At 35.8% G+C, this 19,424-nt stretch overlaps 1 protein-coding gene across 3 annotated transcripts in view; it reads left to right on the top strand.

Moving 5' to 3' along the window:
* Window positions 1–19,424, top strand: part of tapas (tudor domain-containing protein 7 tapas) — a 35,108-nt gene that overhangs the window by 9,927 nt on the left and 5,757 nt on the right. For 2 of the 3 annotated variants that reach the window (XM_017621422.1, XM_017621421.1), the window contains exons 2-3: window positions 13,612–14,123; window positions 17,968–19,365. In XM_017621422.1, the coding sequence (XP_017476911.1) occupies window positions 13,680–14,123; window positions 17,968–19,365 (1,842 nt within the window). In that variant the 5' untranslated portion in view covers window positions 13,612–13,679. The remainder of the gene's footprint in view (window positions 1–13,611; window positions 14,124–17,967; window positions 19,366–19,424) is intronic. The other variant, XM_017621423.1, reaches the window with a different exon arrangement.

Here is a 19,424-nt window from a genome sequence, read left to right as displayed (position 1 = left end):
CGCATTTATGTTGAAAATATGAAAGAAAAAATGTTTACGTTTCAATGCTTTCACTTTTTTTGAAAATATCGAATGCCCGCAATGATTTAAGAAATTATTCATATTAGTTTTTCCATAGGATATTTTTAATTTAAAAAATTTATTTTATTTGTTATCTATACTAATATATGTTTAGAAAGCCGTTTTTTCTGTTCGAAAAACTCGAGAACAGCTGCACCGATGTTTTTGGAATTTAACATATCGACTCCAGACCCTCCAAGGATGATAATAGAAGAAAAATAACACCCGATTTACATGTTTCAAGTACTTGAAAGCAATTCTTGCTCATTCTCTTTTGCGTTTTCTATTTGCTTTTACACGTTTCAATTCTGTTGAATTCAAGTTTTTGGTTCTTTAAATGGAAAGCAACGAAAATGCCAAAAGCAAAGCAAGAAAGTTGAAACGACTTGACGGTACAGACGCATGTATACTCGTCCCTTTTCTTCTCACCCCCTCTCTTCCACAGGCGAGCAGAATTGAACTCAATACTTGAACTGTGTAAAAGCAGTCTAATTTCGATACATACATACATACATACAAACTAGTTTTCACACAACATACTTTTGGAAGTATTGATGGTAGAATGCACCTACTTAGTAGAGATATATACATATAATATCAACGCCAAACTCATAGAGAAAAATGGGAGTTATTGAAAAAGATGGCATGGCACCTCCCATACAAACGGAATTTCTTACACATTCTAAAAGCTTTCTTAAATCTATTTCGTTTGACACCCATGTTGTAATATTTTTTTTTATCTAATCAAGTTAATGGGTTTAATTTTTCAAACAGGTTGCAACCTTCTTCAAAAGATATTTGTTAAAAACCCTTAAACCATTTGCCATTTGACATCCGTATTGCGTAATTTTATCAATCCCAGTAATTTAACTTTTTAAACAGGTGGCAAGGAAATTATCATCAACTTATCGACTTAAAACTTGCTTTTTATTACACTAAAATTTAATGCACCACAAAAGTGCATACTCAAAATTTTCCTAAGAAATCGAATAGAAAAATGCAAAATTTCTATGAAAATTTCTTGCATTTTTCCCGAGTTGCTGTTTTTGCTGTTGAATGAACTATATTTTTATAAAGAAAAGAAAAATTTGGTATGGAAAATATAAATAAATAAAATCGCCAAAACCTCAGGGTATACTTATTTTTGACGCTCTCTGTATATACATACATACTTAGATGTCTACATTTAATTTATTTGATTTCATTTTCCGGATTTGACTTCAAAAAATTCATTTCTTTTTTTTAGATTTATTAATTGATTCGATTTGCTATGTTTCGATTCGATTTGAACCAAAATAATCTCATTTTACAGACTTCGTGTCATTTCAAATAATGTGATTTTATGTAATCATGTGATTTCATAGCATCTGACTTCAAGTGATTGCTTTGATCTGGGAGTCTACTCTGTATTGCGATTCGAAACTCAAAGGCGACACGTACTAATACAAATTCGTAGTGCCAAGTATCCGAATTTGAATGATTTGCTCTTCGAATCGATGTGATTTCCCTGCATATGATGTGATTTAATTTAACTTGACTTCATGTGATGTGATTTGACGTGATATTACGTGATTTCGTTCTTTCTTCTTCTTCTTTTCGTTTCTTTTGACTTCATGGGATGTTATTTGATCTGTGATTTCATGTCTTTTGACTTCTCGTGATTTGATTTGTCTTGCTCAATTTCGTTTGATGTCATGTTATGCTATTTCCCTTGATACTATGTGATTTTGCTTTAATTTATGTGATTTTACTTCACGTGATTTGATTTTACTGGATCTGATGTGATCTCATTTCATTTTTCTGCATGTGATATGAATTTGTATGATGTGATATTAACTCGTTTGACGATAACGCACACCGTCTTCAAAAGAGCCACAACTCAAAATTTGGCATTTTTGAAATTATACGCTAAAAATATACACAGAGCTTTTATTTACCTTTCATCAAAAGCTGGAGCAAATTTTTGTTATAATTTGTTAAAAAAAAAACCTAAGGTAAAGTCGCCCTTGCCCATATGATTAGCATGTGCTACGAAATAGTTTTTCACATTTTCTGACGAACGTATTATTTTGAGTTGTGACTCTTTTGAAGACGGTGTGCGATATGATCTTTCATTTGCTATGATTTGAGCTTACGTGATTTCATTTTATTTGTTATCATGTGATGTGATTTAATTTGTTTTGAGCCGGTGTGTCATTTCATTTGACTTTATGTGATATGATGTGATTTACTAGATATGATTTCTTTTTGTTTGCATTTATCTGATGTGATAATTTTGGTGAATCTTCGGATGTGACAGTTCTCGGCCAAAAGCATATCATTTGGCTTGGCATCGCCTTTATTGACGTGATGTATTTTATCTAAACAAATTCCAACTTCCTGCATCATAAAATTAATTTTATTTTCCAATTTTCTCGACCCGCTTTCGATCGCGTTTCATTTGTTACGCTTCAGTGGATTTTTTTTTCATTAGAAAATCGATTACCAACCAATATTAAATTACTTGATGCTGCCGACAACACTCATTTCTAAATAGAAATGATTCAGTGTAATCCACCAGATTACAAATAGTTGTTTGCTAGCACAGTGCGCACTCTTTGTTGTCGTTTGTTGATAATTTTTGCGCTAGTTTGTTTTGCTTTTCATTCTTGAACTGAAGCGATTTCAAATCGCATTATTTTTCATCATTCGTTATTGCTTTCCAGTGTAACTGCTTAATTGCATTCTCTACTTACTTGAGTTACTTAGTATTTACTATTTGTAATCTTTTATTCTTCATTCCCCATTGTGTTTATTAAAACTTGCCGTTAATCGTGATCACGCAAGTGAACGTCGTCGACTGTGTATAAACGCGACGCGCTTTGCTGCTGTTGTTTGACCCAGAAACTCTGAAATTCCATATTCCGCACGAGTTCATCGCATTCTGCTGATTGACTGATTTCTATCAACCACTGACTCACTAACTGCCTTTGTTTAGCACATGCATACTTGCCCAATGACTTTTGCCGATTCCACAGTTGGGCAAGCTTAAAATGAAAGTGTTTTAAGTTGGTTTGCCAGCCAGTATCAGGCACCTTGAAGTAGTTGAGGGATTGTACTCTTTTAATATGTAATTACTTTTGTTAGGCGCATTTTGTGTGAGAGAAAATATTTTGTGGTTAAAATTAGACTGTATTCTTCATTAAACGAAATTGTTTAGTTGATTACTAGAAACCTAAGTAATTTAGACAGAAATGCCATTGTTATCTAGGCTATGTACATATATGTATATGAAGCTATTTCAACAGCGATAACATTTAGTAATTGCTTACTGGCGAAAAATTAAAATAACTTTATTTTAGTCGTTTATTTTTAGAAAAGAAGCGTGAGCGATCACATGGGTTCTCGTATAAGTAATTTTAAATTGCCGATTTGGCCAACTGGCTAACCAACATAAGCAGAAGTGAGGGAGCACCTAAAAGCCAGCCCGAGAAAGTTTTGTTGCAGCCTCGTCAGACTCGCAGAGGTGCATAGGTATTGATTTTGTATCCTTCTGTGTGTAAAGCCGAACGTCTATTGGCCACAATACCAATACCTTTTTTTTGTAGTTTTGAAGTATAGGTAGGTAGCCATAGGGAAGGGGAGCTATTTGTCCTGGCGAAATTTACATGTTGATGCCAAAAGACTTGGCTTATCTTGATGGCCAATATCAAAGTGATCAGACTGAGAGTTCGCATAACGGCTACATAAAGGGGTGACTTCTCCGACCTATTTTTTAACCGACTTCACAAAAAGGAGAAGGTATCATTTCGTCGGAATATTTTTTATTTTATTGTTTTTTTATTTATGTTACCGCAAACCTTGGGCCGCGTTAATCGATTTCTAGAATTCTTTTGTTAAAGGAAAGGTCCGATTCTAATTTGGTTCAAATTCGATCATTGGATCATGAAGAAATTAACGATAATCTTAAATTTTTATATGAGAATTGAAGACGGTTTGACGGTTGGCACGCCTGCGATATTACACGTCTATGGCGGTTGGCAAAGAAAATAAAAACATGACTCCTTTATATCACTTCACTCAACTTTGCATTTCTTTCGTAATTTGCATAAATTATCTTTCAGCTCTTATATGCATTTTCTGAGCTACTTCCACAAATGTTTCTGTTATTTATAAAATAAATTCGGCTGAATAAATAAGAACGCAAAAACAACTGCATAAAATAAATAAAGGTAAATACTGATAAAATAATCCAATTTATATCTCAGAGCCAACGCGAGTCATTGTATTGCAACGAAGAGAATTAAATGGAAATTAGAGGAAAGGTGAATTGAGCAATCGTTCGTTTGGACTGAAGGAATAAAATGAATCAATTAGGGTACTCACAGTTTACTTCTAACGTTAAAAGGTGGCAACTTTAACAAGATAACACACTCGAACTGTGAGCAACCCTTATGTTTAAATAAAGTATTAAGTTGATCAACAATACCACGCATTGCTAGACCGTTTGCCTTTCACGCGTTTGTGTTTAGAGAGCATCAACAAACCACATACATATTTCTCTCTATTCTCTCTTCTCTTTTTTATACTCAGCTAGCACAGCGCAAAAATAAAAAAAAAATAACCTTTGCCAGCTCCAGGCAGGCGCAAAGAGAAACTTATGTCCAAGCAGCGCTGCGCCCAAAGCGAAATTCATGTATGTATGTATGTACAAGCAGCGATAGATGCCAGTTTAACACAGAACATAAACATGAGACAAAGTCTAGCAATTTTGCCCAAAAGTGTTATCTCTAATTAGTATGGGAATCAACAACAAACAAAGTTACCACATGGTAAAATGTTTTAAAGTTACCAGGTGGCAAAATTAACACAGTAGATAATATAGAACTGTGAGTACCCTAATTGAGCATAGATTGGATATGGATTTTCGCATTCAAATCGATACATACGTATAAGAAAACATACGTACATACATATGTACGCACCAATCATATGTTAATTCTATATAGTATACAAATATGGATATATGAAAATGTAAACAAAACAAAATTCGCATAAGCAAGTTTAAACGTAAATTGCAATCTGTTGTGGCGTGCCTTTGTTGCGGCCATATTGAACGCCATGAGTGAGCGTGGAAGTATTTTTGCACAAGTTTTTTGCAAGATATTTATGGATATAAATGCAAATTGGTTTACATGTACGCATACAGACGTACTTATTAATATTTTTTCGCAAATCGATGTTTTTTTTTGTTATTTTTGAATGTTTTAAAACGGTTTTAAACTGAAAGGGAGTTTCTCTAAATAATACTTTTTAATTCATTAAAGCGGATCGTTTTGGGGCTGCATAGTGCACCATAATTATATAATTTTTTTTTTCATCGAATAAGATGCCGACCTTGAAGTTATTAAATGTGTTCTAGGTTTTGAAACTTTTTTATTGGAACCTTTTAAACAAGATAAAAATAAAGTTGAAGCATTGACTTTCTAAATAATAGTTCTGCCGAAAAATTGTGTTAGGCATTTTAATATATTTTTGTATTCCTCATAAAAAGCAGCAGTTAATATTTTGTTTATGCTTCTTATTGCAGTTTAGCAAATGCTGAGCCAGCAAGCAGAGAACAAAGCTTCAGCAAGTCAAATAATTGCAAATTTCCACCACTCTCAACGCATTTTTATGGAAAGAAACAAACATTAAGCAAAATAAAGGAATTAAAAAGAAAAAATCATTTCAGAAATTTGTTTAAGTGCAGAGTACATTCTTTAATGATGATGTACAAACAATAGCGCAAAATCAATGAAAACCCGTCAAATTTAATTTGAAATTAGCATTTCCAATTAAATAAAACTGAGGCCATTCGGTCGAAAGTAAAACAAACTAAGCAGACCATCCCAAGCATTTTGAATATTTTTTTTTGCTATGCTTGAAAGCTTGGACATTTAGAGGCGAAATATGTATTTAAAAAAATGTTTCATTAAGGAGGATAGAAAGCTAGATACTCAGAAGTATTGCTAACTCATTTTCTTTTCAAATCCAACATTGTACAAAAGTCTGGCGAATATTCACTAAAAACTCTATTGGATTTTAGAAATAACTACTAAAGCAAAACACTAGTCTCATTCTTTAATAAAAACGGCCTTGAGAGAAATTCGCAGCGAAAGGACATGATTTTCCAGAGTTTTTTAATCACTTCCTAAAGATTTTCTATTAACAGCTTTTCTTTGTCTGGTATTCATTTCCATTGTAGAAAGCAGGGATGCAAATCATGTTTTTAAATTTTCCGAAAAAATTGTACTTAAAAGTGCATAAATGTAAAAAAATAAATATATATTTTCAAATGTATTACTTTTCGATAGTAGGAGGAGAACCTCTGCATTCGTTACCATATCAACTTTTGTACTTGCATTAAACATATCTGGCTATAAAAAATTACTTATGTAGAAAGGAGTCTTCAAATAATTCGTCACAAAACATTAAGCAAATTTGCCTATAAAAAATGTCGTCGGAAGGATACTCTTTGCGACCTTTTAGAGAAAACCATCTTTTAGAAAAGGCACCACTTCCGATTTCTGCAATCTGACGTTTTAAAACGAAACTTTCGTTGCCCATCCAAACCGCCATGGCACCATGCGATTGTAGAGCAAGACCGCAAGCTGCTTTAATTACCTTTACGAGAATACTAAACATTTCGCCATCTAGATATCGATTCCCCTTCATTTCCGTCAGGTATTTCGTTGACCGCTCTTACATCATTCAGAGGCCCCTTCGCAAGAGAAAGAGGTCATTGGACAAGTTGGAAATTCCAATAAGAAAAGAAAGGATTTCCGGCAAAATTTGGCTACGTTTCAAATGTGCATAAAATGAAGTGTTTCTTCAGAATGCACTTTCAAATTAAAAAGGCTAAAAATGTACAATTGTGCCTCATTTCCATCACTGCTAGGAAGGTAAATACGAGATGTTGGTTAGGCCCTTGGTGTTTGGTCCTGCTTTGGCGTCGTATTTTTTTTTTTCTCAACTGATCATTGCCGTCTATATAACGGGCTTATATTCATTACCCTATTATCTGCAGTGTCATACAAAATGTGCTTCTGACTAAGACTAGACTAGCCTAAGACTAGAAACGTGATTCTGGTCCCACCCCGAGCGAGGCAGTTGCACTACCGTTTCTTCTGTATTGCGTTCCTTTCCTAATCTTGCAGCATGAGTACTCAGGGTCCAGTGTCCTCTGTACAGTTCGGTGATAACTGTAGTCTGTTTTTCGCAGTAGGTGTGCCAAAAACTTCTATAGACTGCAGAATTATGTGTCTTTACACTTGTGGTTCAACCTGAAGCCCCAATGAAATGTTCTTGCTTCTATAGCTTTCAGAAGGGTTAACGTTATTGAAGTTTAATAATTTTGGAACTTTATAATCAATTTTGGTCATTCCGCGTAAAAGTGAATATACTCGTTTCGGAAAATCAGCTAACACTAACAAATTTTTTTATTAGCAGACCCTTATTTGTACTGTGAAGTTGTTTTGGTGGTATATTTTTACTCAATCAGTTCTTTATTTGTGTACAATTTTTACATTACATTAGGGATATTCACGATCCTGTGCATACTGTCTAGCATGGTGCATAGATAGCATAAATAGCATGATTGTTGTTGTTTCATGTGTTCAAACAACAACAAAAGTAGCCAATCTTGCTATTTATGCACCATGTTAGACAGTAGGCACCGGATCGTGAATACCCCTAATGTCTTTATCTTCTATTATATGTTCTGCATGCTCTTCTATATGATCTTGTTTTACGTTCGCCTCATTTGCGTTTGCTGGCAAGCATTTTTACTTTGTGTCATACTTGTATCGCTGCTTACGATCATGCTGCCACGATCATTGTACACATTTTTATTATCTATTAAGACCAAGAATGATAGAATACAAGATTGCGCCGATCAGAGAGGATTTTTGAGAATAACTTTTGTGTGACGTCACACTGGTGCAATTGCGAGAGAGAAATGCCAAAACGTGAGCAAGAATGGAAGAAGAAGAAAAAATGATGCAAAGGAAAACGTAAACAAGTTGCACCAGTGTGACGTCATGCAAACAACGATTCTGTCAAATTCGTTAAGAGAAAAATAGCGGTACCGAGATCGGCGCAACCTTTGTATTCTCTCAATCGTGTATTAAGGGCAATGTTCATACACATTTTTTTCTTCTTCTATATTCGTGACAAATTTTTTAAATCTTTCAAGACACCATCAATTCTCATGGTACCACCTACCCAGTGCGTATTTGTGAATTCAAGTGGAAAATTTCATAAAATTTTACTTCTCCCAAAATGGAATATTTTTTCCCACAAGAATTTCAGTGAATTTGCTATCATTTAAAACAATTTTTCCGACAAATTTTGGAGATTCTTTTTTCAAAACACCTCATCAATTTTTATGGTCCCGGCTACACAGTGCATATTGGTGAATTCAAGTGAGAAATTTCGCTCAATGAAATTCATGAAATTTACTATCATTTGAGAATATTCGCGATCATTCATGGACATTTTTTTTTTCAAGATACTTCATCCAATTTCATGATTTTTTTTTTTAATATTAATAGTCTCAGGTGCATATTGGTAAATTTAAGTGATTATTTGAATTTGAATTTGAATTTGCTTATTATCTTCTAAGGGCAACCCTTTGGCATTTAAGCATTTAGCAGACTTTTATTTGTACTGTGTTGTTTTGGTGTTATATTTTTACTCAATCAGTTCTTTATTTGTGTACAATTTTTACATTCTTTGTCTTTGACTTCTATTATATGTACCGCATGCTCTTCTATATGATCTTCTTTTACGTTCCCCTCATTTGCGTTTGCGCTGGCAAGCATTTTTACTTTGTGTCATACTTGTATCGCTGCTCACGATCATTGTACATATTTCTTCCCTCCTCTTTTTCGTCGTGTCTTTGCATTATCATTCGAGCGCTCGCTTTTTGCTGCCGCTTGCAAATTTCGTAGATTTCTACATGCAAACCTACATACATATATACATACATACATACTTGAGCAATCGCATTTTATGGCAAAGCTTTTGCAAATTATTTGCAATCTCCTACATTCCATTTCCATAAAAAGCAGTAGCACAAAAAAATATGAAGTACAAAATTAAAAAAAAATAATAAACAAACAGCATTACCTTCGTTTAACCGTACATGTATCACCTTCGTAGATTGTGCAAAGAAAGAAACAAACAAACACATTGCGGGAGAGGTAGAGGGCGGGAGCATTATAGACGCTCTCAATTCACGATTTGCGTAAGCCAACAAGTGCAGTTCATGACACGGCAACACTTCGCTAAATTGTTTCATTTTGCACTCAGTATGGCCAGACATTTTTTGTAAAAAAAAACTGCCAAGTGAAGCATAAATTATCAAAAAATTGGGAAAAGTAAAAAAATACAAAATAAATTTAAAAAATTTATATCGCAAAACATTTATTAAGTACTATAGAAAATACAATACACAAACAAAAAATGGATCCTAAATAAGCTCCATTTAACTACATTTGGATGTATTTATTTATGTTCATGCAAACATATCCACTGCTTAAATTTCCCAGAAGAAGAAGTAGGTAATCAGTAGAAATATATTTGGGGCATTCTTTCTGAATCGGAGAGTCCATGCTCCCCAAAACCCATTTGGCCCTAAACACCCGTGCGACAGTGAAATCGAAAGCTTATTTCCTCTTGTTTTGAATCCCGTGTGACAAAATGTGTGTTTAATCAAAATGGCGAAATAATATGAAATTTCAAAAAAATAAAAATAAAAATATCATCGTGTTCTTCAAAAAAGTTTGCCTCAAAAGTGTTTCAAGTACAATGTTCTTTAGACACATAGTTTCTGTGAAAATAATTCATAAATATTTATGTATTTCAGCGGCGCTGCACAGACTACAAATTTTTAAACAATAACTTTTTATCGAAATTTCAACTTTAAAATCTGAATTTTTACAAAATTTTTGGGTATGCAGTTTCATAGCCCATACAATTTTACTCCTTATGAGACTTTCGTGCCAGGATGAACAAAATCTTTCAATTTATCTTGCATACTGTCTTTCGCTTGTCTTCCAAAAGACTTGCAACGATCTTAGCCCGAATTGCACTGTTAGTTTTCATTTGAATCAATATTATGACACTATTTCGTTTTTTTGTTTTTTTTTTAAGTAATAACGCTTTAAGTAGCGGTTTACAACTTGTTAATATTTTTTTTTATTAATCCGAGACACCCGTTTCCACATTTACTGTTGAAAACGACATATAAAATCTTCAAGAGCTGCCAGAAGTCTTCATAGTGTAGATTTTTAAGGAAGTTTTTATGTTAAGATTGTGACTTCTGACAACACTGTTTGCACTTTGCATGAGTTAATACAGCACCTTGTATGTGTCAGGGTTTGTGGGCTGGATTTTCTTTTCTTTTTTAGTCTAATTTACGCCACTCGCTTTTCACCTGCCAACACATGACTAAAGAGCGAAATACACCACACAAGCGGTTTGACAAACCAAGCGAAATTTCCCTTTGCTTCAAGCCATTTGTGCTGTGTATGGGGGTGTTTGAAGGTTTGACGGCGGTTTGTCAAACCTTCAAACACCCCCATACACAGCACAAATGGCTTGAAGCAAAGGGAAATTTCGCTTGGTTTGTCAAACCGCTTGTGTGGTGTATTTCGCTCTTAAGCATTGCTGCCAGAAAGGGGCTAAGCCCCACTGCGCATACTTATACAATCTTTAATTTTTTTTAGCTGCTAGAGTTGACGAAATTTGGGCGTTGCTGACTCGCTAGTTGTCTAGCTGTCACTTTGCATGACATGTAATAATTTTTGGCTGAGCCCATACTTCCTTTGCTTTTTTTTTTTTAATAAAGCAAAATGTTGCGATTATTTTCATTCTCTCTAAAATCTTTCCCACGCTTTTTTTCATGAATTCCATTTAGCTAAAACAAATTCTTCACATGCTTGCGGTCAGTTGGCAGCTTATACGTTCTTGCCTTTTCCGTTTTCTTTATTTTCCCGCACACCCCTCACATATATATTTGTTTTTTTTTTTGCTCATTAAGTGGTTTAACTTGTTTGGCAAATTTCGCTATTCTAATCGCCAAGGTTGTTGAATTGTGACGTTTGCATGCATTTTGTACATTCATATTTACAAACATAAATCAGAATTTTCTGGTTTTATTTTGTATGTTTGCGTTTGCACATTATTTACCAATCGATATCGCTTATTTCATGTGAAGGGCGTGCTCATATCAATTTAGACAAATGTATATAATTTGTAATTCTTCGATTTGCTTATATTTAAGCGTGTATTATGTATGTACAGTGTGCATAAATGTTTGCATATGTATTTATGCACAAATATCAGTTTTCCATCTTATTAAAAATATTGAATAGCACTTGATTATTGAGTGCAATTAATTTTTTTTTAATCTTTTTTAAGTCTAAGCACGTCCAGCTGTGGGGCACATTTCCGGTTTCTGATATAAAATCAGCCGTTTATTTTTAAAGTAACATAAGTGATTTGATGCAGTTTGACTTCAGTAATCATTTGCTTGTATATGAACGCGTCTGTTATTCGTTCAACTTCATCAGCCAAAGGTAAAAAGTGTTGTCATTAGTTTATGATGGTAGAACAATTTACAGCTGCATTCAGTTAGGAGTAACCAATCATTTAAGCACAAGAGGTGGGTATGAGACTTATGCTACTTTCAAGATTAACAGCACATACTAATATGTATGAAAAATATTGTATTACAATCGCATTTTTCGGTACATACTAAAAAATCATCAAAATTCATGCATTTAATTAACAACGACGGATCTCAAAACTTGCTAAGTAGTAGATTTTTAATACGGTAGACAAACGGGCTCGATTATTTGCATAACCAGCCTTAATTTGCTTTAACTCATGCATTTTCCTCTTTAAAATGAGCATAAGCAGCCGATCAAATGCACGAAATTTTTGGGAATTAACTCGGATCCGGGGAATTTTCGATGACAACACTGGTAAAAACGGCCAGTTGTTGTCTTTTGCACAAGTAAGCAAACGAAGCAGTAGAGTTTCGCGTACGCGGTAGCCGAGTGGTGAGAGTTGCGAGCTACAAGCCTGTAGCTGCCAGGTTCGGTACTCGGTTGGAGCGATTGCGAAACATTTTTTGTTTTTATTATTTATTTTATATTTTTTTATTTTATTTTATTTATATATTTATTTATTTTCATTTGCTTTATTTTATATCACATTTCTTATTTTACTATTAGTTAATTTTAATTTTTAGAAATGAATTTTGTTAAAAATTCAACGACAACTATCTGAAAGTAACGTAAAAAAAAATATAGAACTTATAAAAAAAGAATGAAAAAGGAATAAAAAAAGTATACCGGCCGTGGGACTCGAACCCACGACCTTACGGCTGGTTTATTCGCATTACTGCCGTCTGTAAGGGTAAAATTTTAATTTGCATTTATGCTTATTAATTCAAATTAATTTTCTCCATCTGTCTACCATATAAGTCTATATTCAGAGGATTTTAGATGAACTTTGGGGCTTGATACTCAAAACGGTCGTTATAAGCCACGATAAATTTTGCCGAATTCACAGTTTAAATGTAAACTACAGTTTTTTTCGGAATTTCCGATTTGAACGAATAAACTAAATTTTCTCTTTTGGTTTTTTCGCAAGTAAATTTTCAAGGTAAAAGGAGACGTTGAAGGAGCCCTTTAAAATGATATCCGACCTTTTTTTGTTTTTATCACAAAATTCTCTGAATTAACATTGTGTAGGCTTTTCCCCCTTTAAGTGGGACCGAAGATTTTATTGCGAGTGATGGAATATTATTTTTCTATCTGGTGCAAATCCTATAAATTTAACTTTGTTGCATCACAAAAAAATAAAATTTTCCAGTCATTAAGAGTACAGAGGCGGTATTTCTTTGCGAACTCTAATCGATATCTTCTATAATCTCCGGAAAGCAACGGCTTCTTCCTGAAATTCCTTCCGAGGGGCTTCACTTCACTAAATCGTCCTATTACGATGTCGACAGCTCATGTGCTTCATACTTTTTTTTTTTAAATCGCAGATGAACTTTACTAGCGTCTTACGCGGGTATTTCAACAACAAGAATCAATTTTCAATTTGATTTCTTAGAAAAATTTTGAGATACAGTTTTGTAAACATTAAAGTAATATGAAAGTGCAAGTTTCAAGTCGCTAAAAATTACCGTTGATTTTTGAGAATTTTTTTCGCTGAGGGCGTTGAGGGCCATCCTGTTACCGTTTTGCTCTTAGCATTAACTATATTCTAAAAAAAAAGATCGGTGCGAGTTGAGAAAGTGGTTAAGATGGTTAATTTTGTATCAGAATTGTTTTCCATCGTTTACCAACCATCCTCGAATTTTTGCGAATTAGCGAAATTCAGTCAAATAAGATTTTAATTACACTCAATTATCGCTTTCCACACAATTACACAGCTCATTTCTCCACTTTGTTTCATCCTTTGTACATATGTATGTATGTATGAATTAAAAATTAAATTTTTTTTACTTTTCAGCATTTCTCATCAGCATCCAACAGCGCTTTTGAACGCTTTGTGATTATTCGTATACAAAAAATTGCAAAATGTCTGCAGCAGTCGCATCAGCACCAGCGACAACGACGACAAAAACAGTAAACAATGCAACATCGTCAACTACCAACAACAACAACCGCAATAATAATTTAACTAAAACAACAGCAAAATCTTCGACTACTTGCGGCGATACGACGAGCAAAGCAGCAAATAAAAGCAACAATAATAACAATCAGAAAACTGCCTACAGCAGCAGCGGTGGAGGCGGTGGCAACGACACCAACGACAGCAAACAGCAACGCCTCAAATACATTGCGAATGTAGTGCGCGCTCTAGTGACATCACGCAAGCCACCGTGCAAATTGCGCGAGGTACTACGCGAGTATCCAGACATCGAAGGTGAACCATTGAATTTTCGCAAACTTGGCTATCCCACGGCCAAGGATTTGTTGAAGGCGACTGGCGAGTTTAGTTTTACGCAATATGGTGAAGAGGTGAGTGGGGGGTTTGGGATTTGAATTTCTGCGAGTTTGCGGAAAATCATAGGCTTTAATTTTAAGATTTTAGGAAATTTCGGTTTCATAATTTTTTTCTAACAAAGTATGGACCAATACTCTAATTTTTAGTCTGGCATGGTAGGCATGTAGGTATACCTAGTTCATTTTTTGAAAAGTATCAGTCACTTTTATTTCTAAACTATAATTGAAAATGGCTTATTTACGCAACTAAGTTCCAATTCGATATTTATGTACCTAACCGTGATTGCATATATATGTAGGATATTTCCATCAACTATAGTATAGAAAAACAAGTAAGAAAGTCTAAGTTCGGGCGGAGCCGAACATTAAATACCCGGCGCAAGTATTAAATATATGTTTTCCACCTTTCCGAAAGCTACCGCTACATGATAAGCCGGGGTGTATACATTTTAAGTAAATTAGCGTCCTTAAATTTCGAAATATTGAAATTTCAAGCATATCTGAAATTTACCGTTATATGAAAAGCGGCCTCAATTTTAGTCCGATTTCAACAATTTTCAACGGTTTGCTTTTATGTGGCAAGCACAATAACCATACCGAGCTTGGTACAAATTGCTAGAACGGTTAGCGAGATACATATATGTGATCACAAGTGGGCGGTGCTACGCCCATTTTCCAAAATTTTGTCATAAACGTATTTCTTGGTAAATAATTGTTGCAATCATCAATTTTGAATAAATTAGCTTCAATATTTACTGATTTATCGAAGATTTTGTATTTCTCGAAATTACCGTTATATGGGATGTGGGCGTGGATATTGGACGATTTTAGAAATTTTCGGCCAGTTGGTATGCTGTACCAGGACCAACAACTGTGCCAAGTTTGGAAGAAATTGGTGCAGCGGTTACCAAGATATACACATGTAACCATAAGTGGGCGTGGCTACGCCCATTTTCCAAAAATTTATAATATTCATGTTTTCCGTCTGAAACTCATTGTAAGTATCAATTTTGAGTGAATTATCTTCAGTAGTTACTAAAATATCGCAGTTTTCGTATTTCTTAAAATTACCGTTATATGGGAGGTAGGCGTGGTTATTGTCCGATTTCGCCCATTTTCAATACCATCCGTCCTACGCCCAAAAGAAGTTCACGTACCAAGTTTCGTTAAGATATCTCAATTTTTACTCGAGTTATCGTGTGCACAGACGGACGGACGGACGGACGGACGGACGGACGGACGGACAGACAGTCACCGCTTAATCGATTTCTCTTTTCATTCTGATCATTTATGTATACATTTGTCTATATCTATCTCGATTCGTTTTGCCTGTTACAAACAACCGTTATGTGAACAAAGTTATAATACCCTTGTGCACAAGTGCGCTCGGGTATAAAAAGAGACCGATGCTTTGGCCTGATGCATTTCTGACCAATAGCTTTTACATTTATTTAGTTGATTCCAATGGCGATTGGGAGCCTACTAACTGGTAAGCATGAAACTAGGCAATAAATCTATTCAATTTCCATTTGGAGCCTCCTTAAACGTTTTTATTTTTTTGTTTTTCGTTATGTTGTGAACAGTTGTTCTCTTAGGTAAGCACCCTGTATCCCACACTTGTGTGTTCTCAATCAAATTCTAGAAATTTGGGTCTCATTTGTCTCTTAAAATATTCCACCAATGCTTGGCCGCATTTTGTCACACGCTTTTATTGCAGTGCATTCCCAACAAGCAGCCAATTTGTCTGTGCCGTTCGCTTAGAAAGTTTTCTAAAAATATACACACACACAGTTCTAGTGCAACGAACTTTGGCCTCTCGGAAGTTGTTTAATTTGGCTAACGTTTCAGTAAAGTAAAATCTGGTTAACCTTTTGATTACTTAAAATTTTTAAATTAAAATAAAACAGCTGGCAGTGAATACTATTTAAGGCCAATTACAACATAACAAATACATATAATCACGCATGTAAGTTCAAAAGCATTGTAAAAATATTTATCGCATTATATCAGCGTAAAAAAGAGCTTTCTGTTTCCTTCTTATTTTGTACACCAATGCATTTGCGATCACTTTCGATGTTCACTTTGTTATTCTCTGAGACACATTCTGGTTACTCTAGGTTCAGACAGAGAAGCTTTTGTCGCGGCAACTCGGTACTTGTGGGAGAGGGAGTGACGAGGAAGGGGGAAGGGCTCGGAGTTGCTCGCGCTCGGACAACACGTTTTGTGCTCTCGTTCGTCTGAGTAATTCTAGTTGGTCGTTCACAGCTGACAACAGCAATTGTGTACAAAAGAATTGCTATGTGTGAACGCGAAGGGCAACACCAAAAGAGAAATTGCCGAAAATGAGCAACGAAAGTTTCTCTGTGTGAACCCAGTCTTACCCTATTAAAATAGATTTTCCTCTCCATTGCATTCACCCTTTTTGCCAGTGCTGCCATTTCAGCTGTTTTCCGGCTAGATTTAGCCAGTTGCGATAGCAAACAGTCGGAGAAATTTCGGTTTAGCCGGCAGCCGATTTGTTAGCCGTTTTGGAAAAAAATTAGCCGTTTTTAGCCAATTTTGCTATTTGCCTTATTTTCTTATTGTTTAAACAAACTTTTTTTTGTCGAGAACTTATTTAAATTCCAAAAAAATGGGAGGTCAACTTGAGTTAAAAGAACCATCACTGAAATGCGTCAAAATGAAAATAAAAGAGCACACATTTCTATGTAAAACAAAACTTTCTGGGAAGACAATAGGTTTGTTCGTAGAAAATCCAGCGAGAATTATCACTCGAAATATCAGATAGTAAGAAAAAATGCTCCGAAATTCTCTCTCAAGTAGTGAAATTTGCAAATTTGCCGGAATTTGCAAGTTTCCCGGCCAGCTAGTGTCCACGGTTGCATTTCTATCATAAGAAATTTTTATAGAATTTTTAAAATTCTTTCAGAGGGGCAAAAAACAGGTTCTACATGTATGTATATTTTGCGTTAGTCCGACTTTCTTCAACATACGTTTCAATTTCTTTGTCGTAGTAACTGTCTGGTTACGAATCCATTTTTTTCTGCCGAGTACCTTTCAAATCATTGCAATTAACTAAATTAATTAAATAAACAAGTATTTACTTAATTTTTCATTTTAAAATCGGTCAAGTTTGAAAATTTTTAAATTTTGCGAACTTGTTTATTCAAATTATCGTCGACAAAAAATCCAACCGTGTGCCACAGTCATATGTTTTTCCTAATTGCAAATTCTTGCTGGCATAATTTTTTCTAGATTGAATTTGCAACTACTCTCCAAGAACTAGTCTTTATACGTGTGAGTTATTTAAATGAAACATCTGAAATTTAGCTCAAACAGTTTAGCCGTTTTTTTTTGCCAATTTAAGGTATTGGCCCAATGCACGCTTGCTTTGCTTGCTTGGCTTTGAGAACTGTCAAACAATTTTTAAAATCTACTAAAATGTATGAAAGTTGGCCTAGTGGCAGCTTTACTTCACTTCCTTCAAAGTAAAGCAAAGCAAACTAAAGTAAGCAAAGCAAGCAAAGCAAGCGTGCATTGGGCCAATACCTTTAGCCGGTTCGTCCCAACCAAGGCGAATTTATATAAGGTGGTGTTACTAGCTCAGCTGATTTTGTGTATGTGTTTCGCCGCACGGCTTCTGATATCAAATTGAAAAATTTTGTTTGAATTTCTACACACACTCTTACAGATTTTGACAGTTTATGCCGCCAAAGCAAAAACAAAATACATGTAAATTTTTGTTTTTGTACTCCTGCTATCACCTTATATTAATTCGCCTTGGTCCCAACAGTTCTGGCAACACTGCTTTTAGTTCATATTCTAGTTGAAGTTCTCATTCTCTCTCAATCTCCCGCAGACATACATAAATGCCGCACCTAGCTCAAAATCGGCACACATATCGTCCATGGTGAGACAGCAGAAGGCGAGCAAATCGACACGGATCAAGGTGGCACCACAAGTGAGACAACCGAAACGCTCCGATCAGAGTTGGAACAAGAGCAGCTACTCATCAAACGTCTTCCAGCGTTTGCGGACGACGGGTCAACAACAGCAGCAACGTTGGCGCAGTAATGCGACAGTAGCGGCGGCGGTAGGAACAGGGGTTGGTGATCGCAATAACAACAATAGTCAGCAGCAAAACAATAATAGCCGTAATAACATAGGGGCCGTCGGCTTACAAACGCAACAGAAAGAGAAGGAGAAAACGCAACTGCCAAAGCAAACACAGCCACAGACACAACAAAAGGCGCAGCAGCAGCCGCAACAACAACAACAACTGCAACCACAGAAAACCCAGCAACAGCAGAAGCAACCAGCTCAGCAGCAGCAGACGCCCTTGCAGCGTCAAAAGTCGGTCGGATCGACAAATAAACCGGCTGTCGGTGGCGAAAAGAAGGATCTACGCGAAATGTTGAACGCAAAGGCGGCGCAACAACAATCAAATGGCGGTGGCGCAGCCAACAATATCAATAAAATGCCCGCTGGTCAGCCAGATTTGCGTGAACGCCTGAACGCGAAAAGGCAGCCGCAGCAACAACAGTCGCTCCCAACGCAACCGCGCCCCATTTTGGGGCAAAATAACAATTCGGCAATAGCGATTGCTTCGACATTGATATTGGCGCAGCGCGAACAAAAAATACAGGAGCAACATCAGCAACAGCGCGCACAGTTGTTAGCGGCACAGCAATTACGTCAACAGCAGCAACAACAAAAGCAACAGCTGATACAACAGAACTTGTTGAAGCAACAAGAACTGCAAATGCAAGCAAAACAAAAGCTGCAGGCTCAACAACAACTGGAAGTGCAACAACAGTTGCAAGCGCAACAACAGCTGCAAGCGCAACAACAACTACAGGCGCAGCAGCAGCAAATGCAAGCGCAACAGCAGCAACTGCAGGCGCAAAAACAGCAACTGCCGGCCCGACAAGTAATGAGCGGAGGTGGCATTGCAAAGTCAGGCGTTGGCATTGGCTCCGTGCAAGATCGCTTGCGTATTCGTATTAATAATAATCACAATGGAAATGATTTCGCTGCGTCATCGTCGACTGGCAGCAACACGCCGGAAACGTCTCCAGCGCTATCATCGGCTGGCTCTGACAAACTGACGACGCCAAGTCCATTTGTTGGTTCGGCGGCAATGCAGCAGCTGCAGCAACAACAACAACCACTATTCCATAAGCAGCGCTACATAGTGAAACAGCAGCAGCTGCAGCAACAACAACAGCAACAGCAGTTTGGCGAGGCCAATGGCCAGGTGAGTTTCAGAAATATGAATATATTTTATAATTATTTTACACTCCTCCTATACCCGCT

The sequence above is a fragment of the Rhagoletis zephyria genome, unplaced genomic scaffold (genome assembly GCF_001687245.7).
Source record: "Rhagoletis zephyria isolate East Lansing unplaced genomic scaffold, Rhagoletis_zephyria_1.1 Rzeph_scaffold_02454, whole genome shotgun sequence".
Lineage (NCBI taxonomy): Eukaryota > Metazoa > Arthropoda > Insecta > Diptera > Tephritidae > Rhagoletis > Rhagoletis zephyria.
This window is presented reverse-complemented; position numbering and strand designations above follow the sequence as displayed.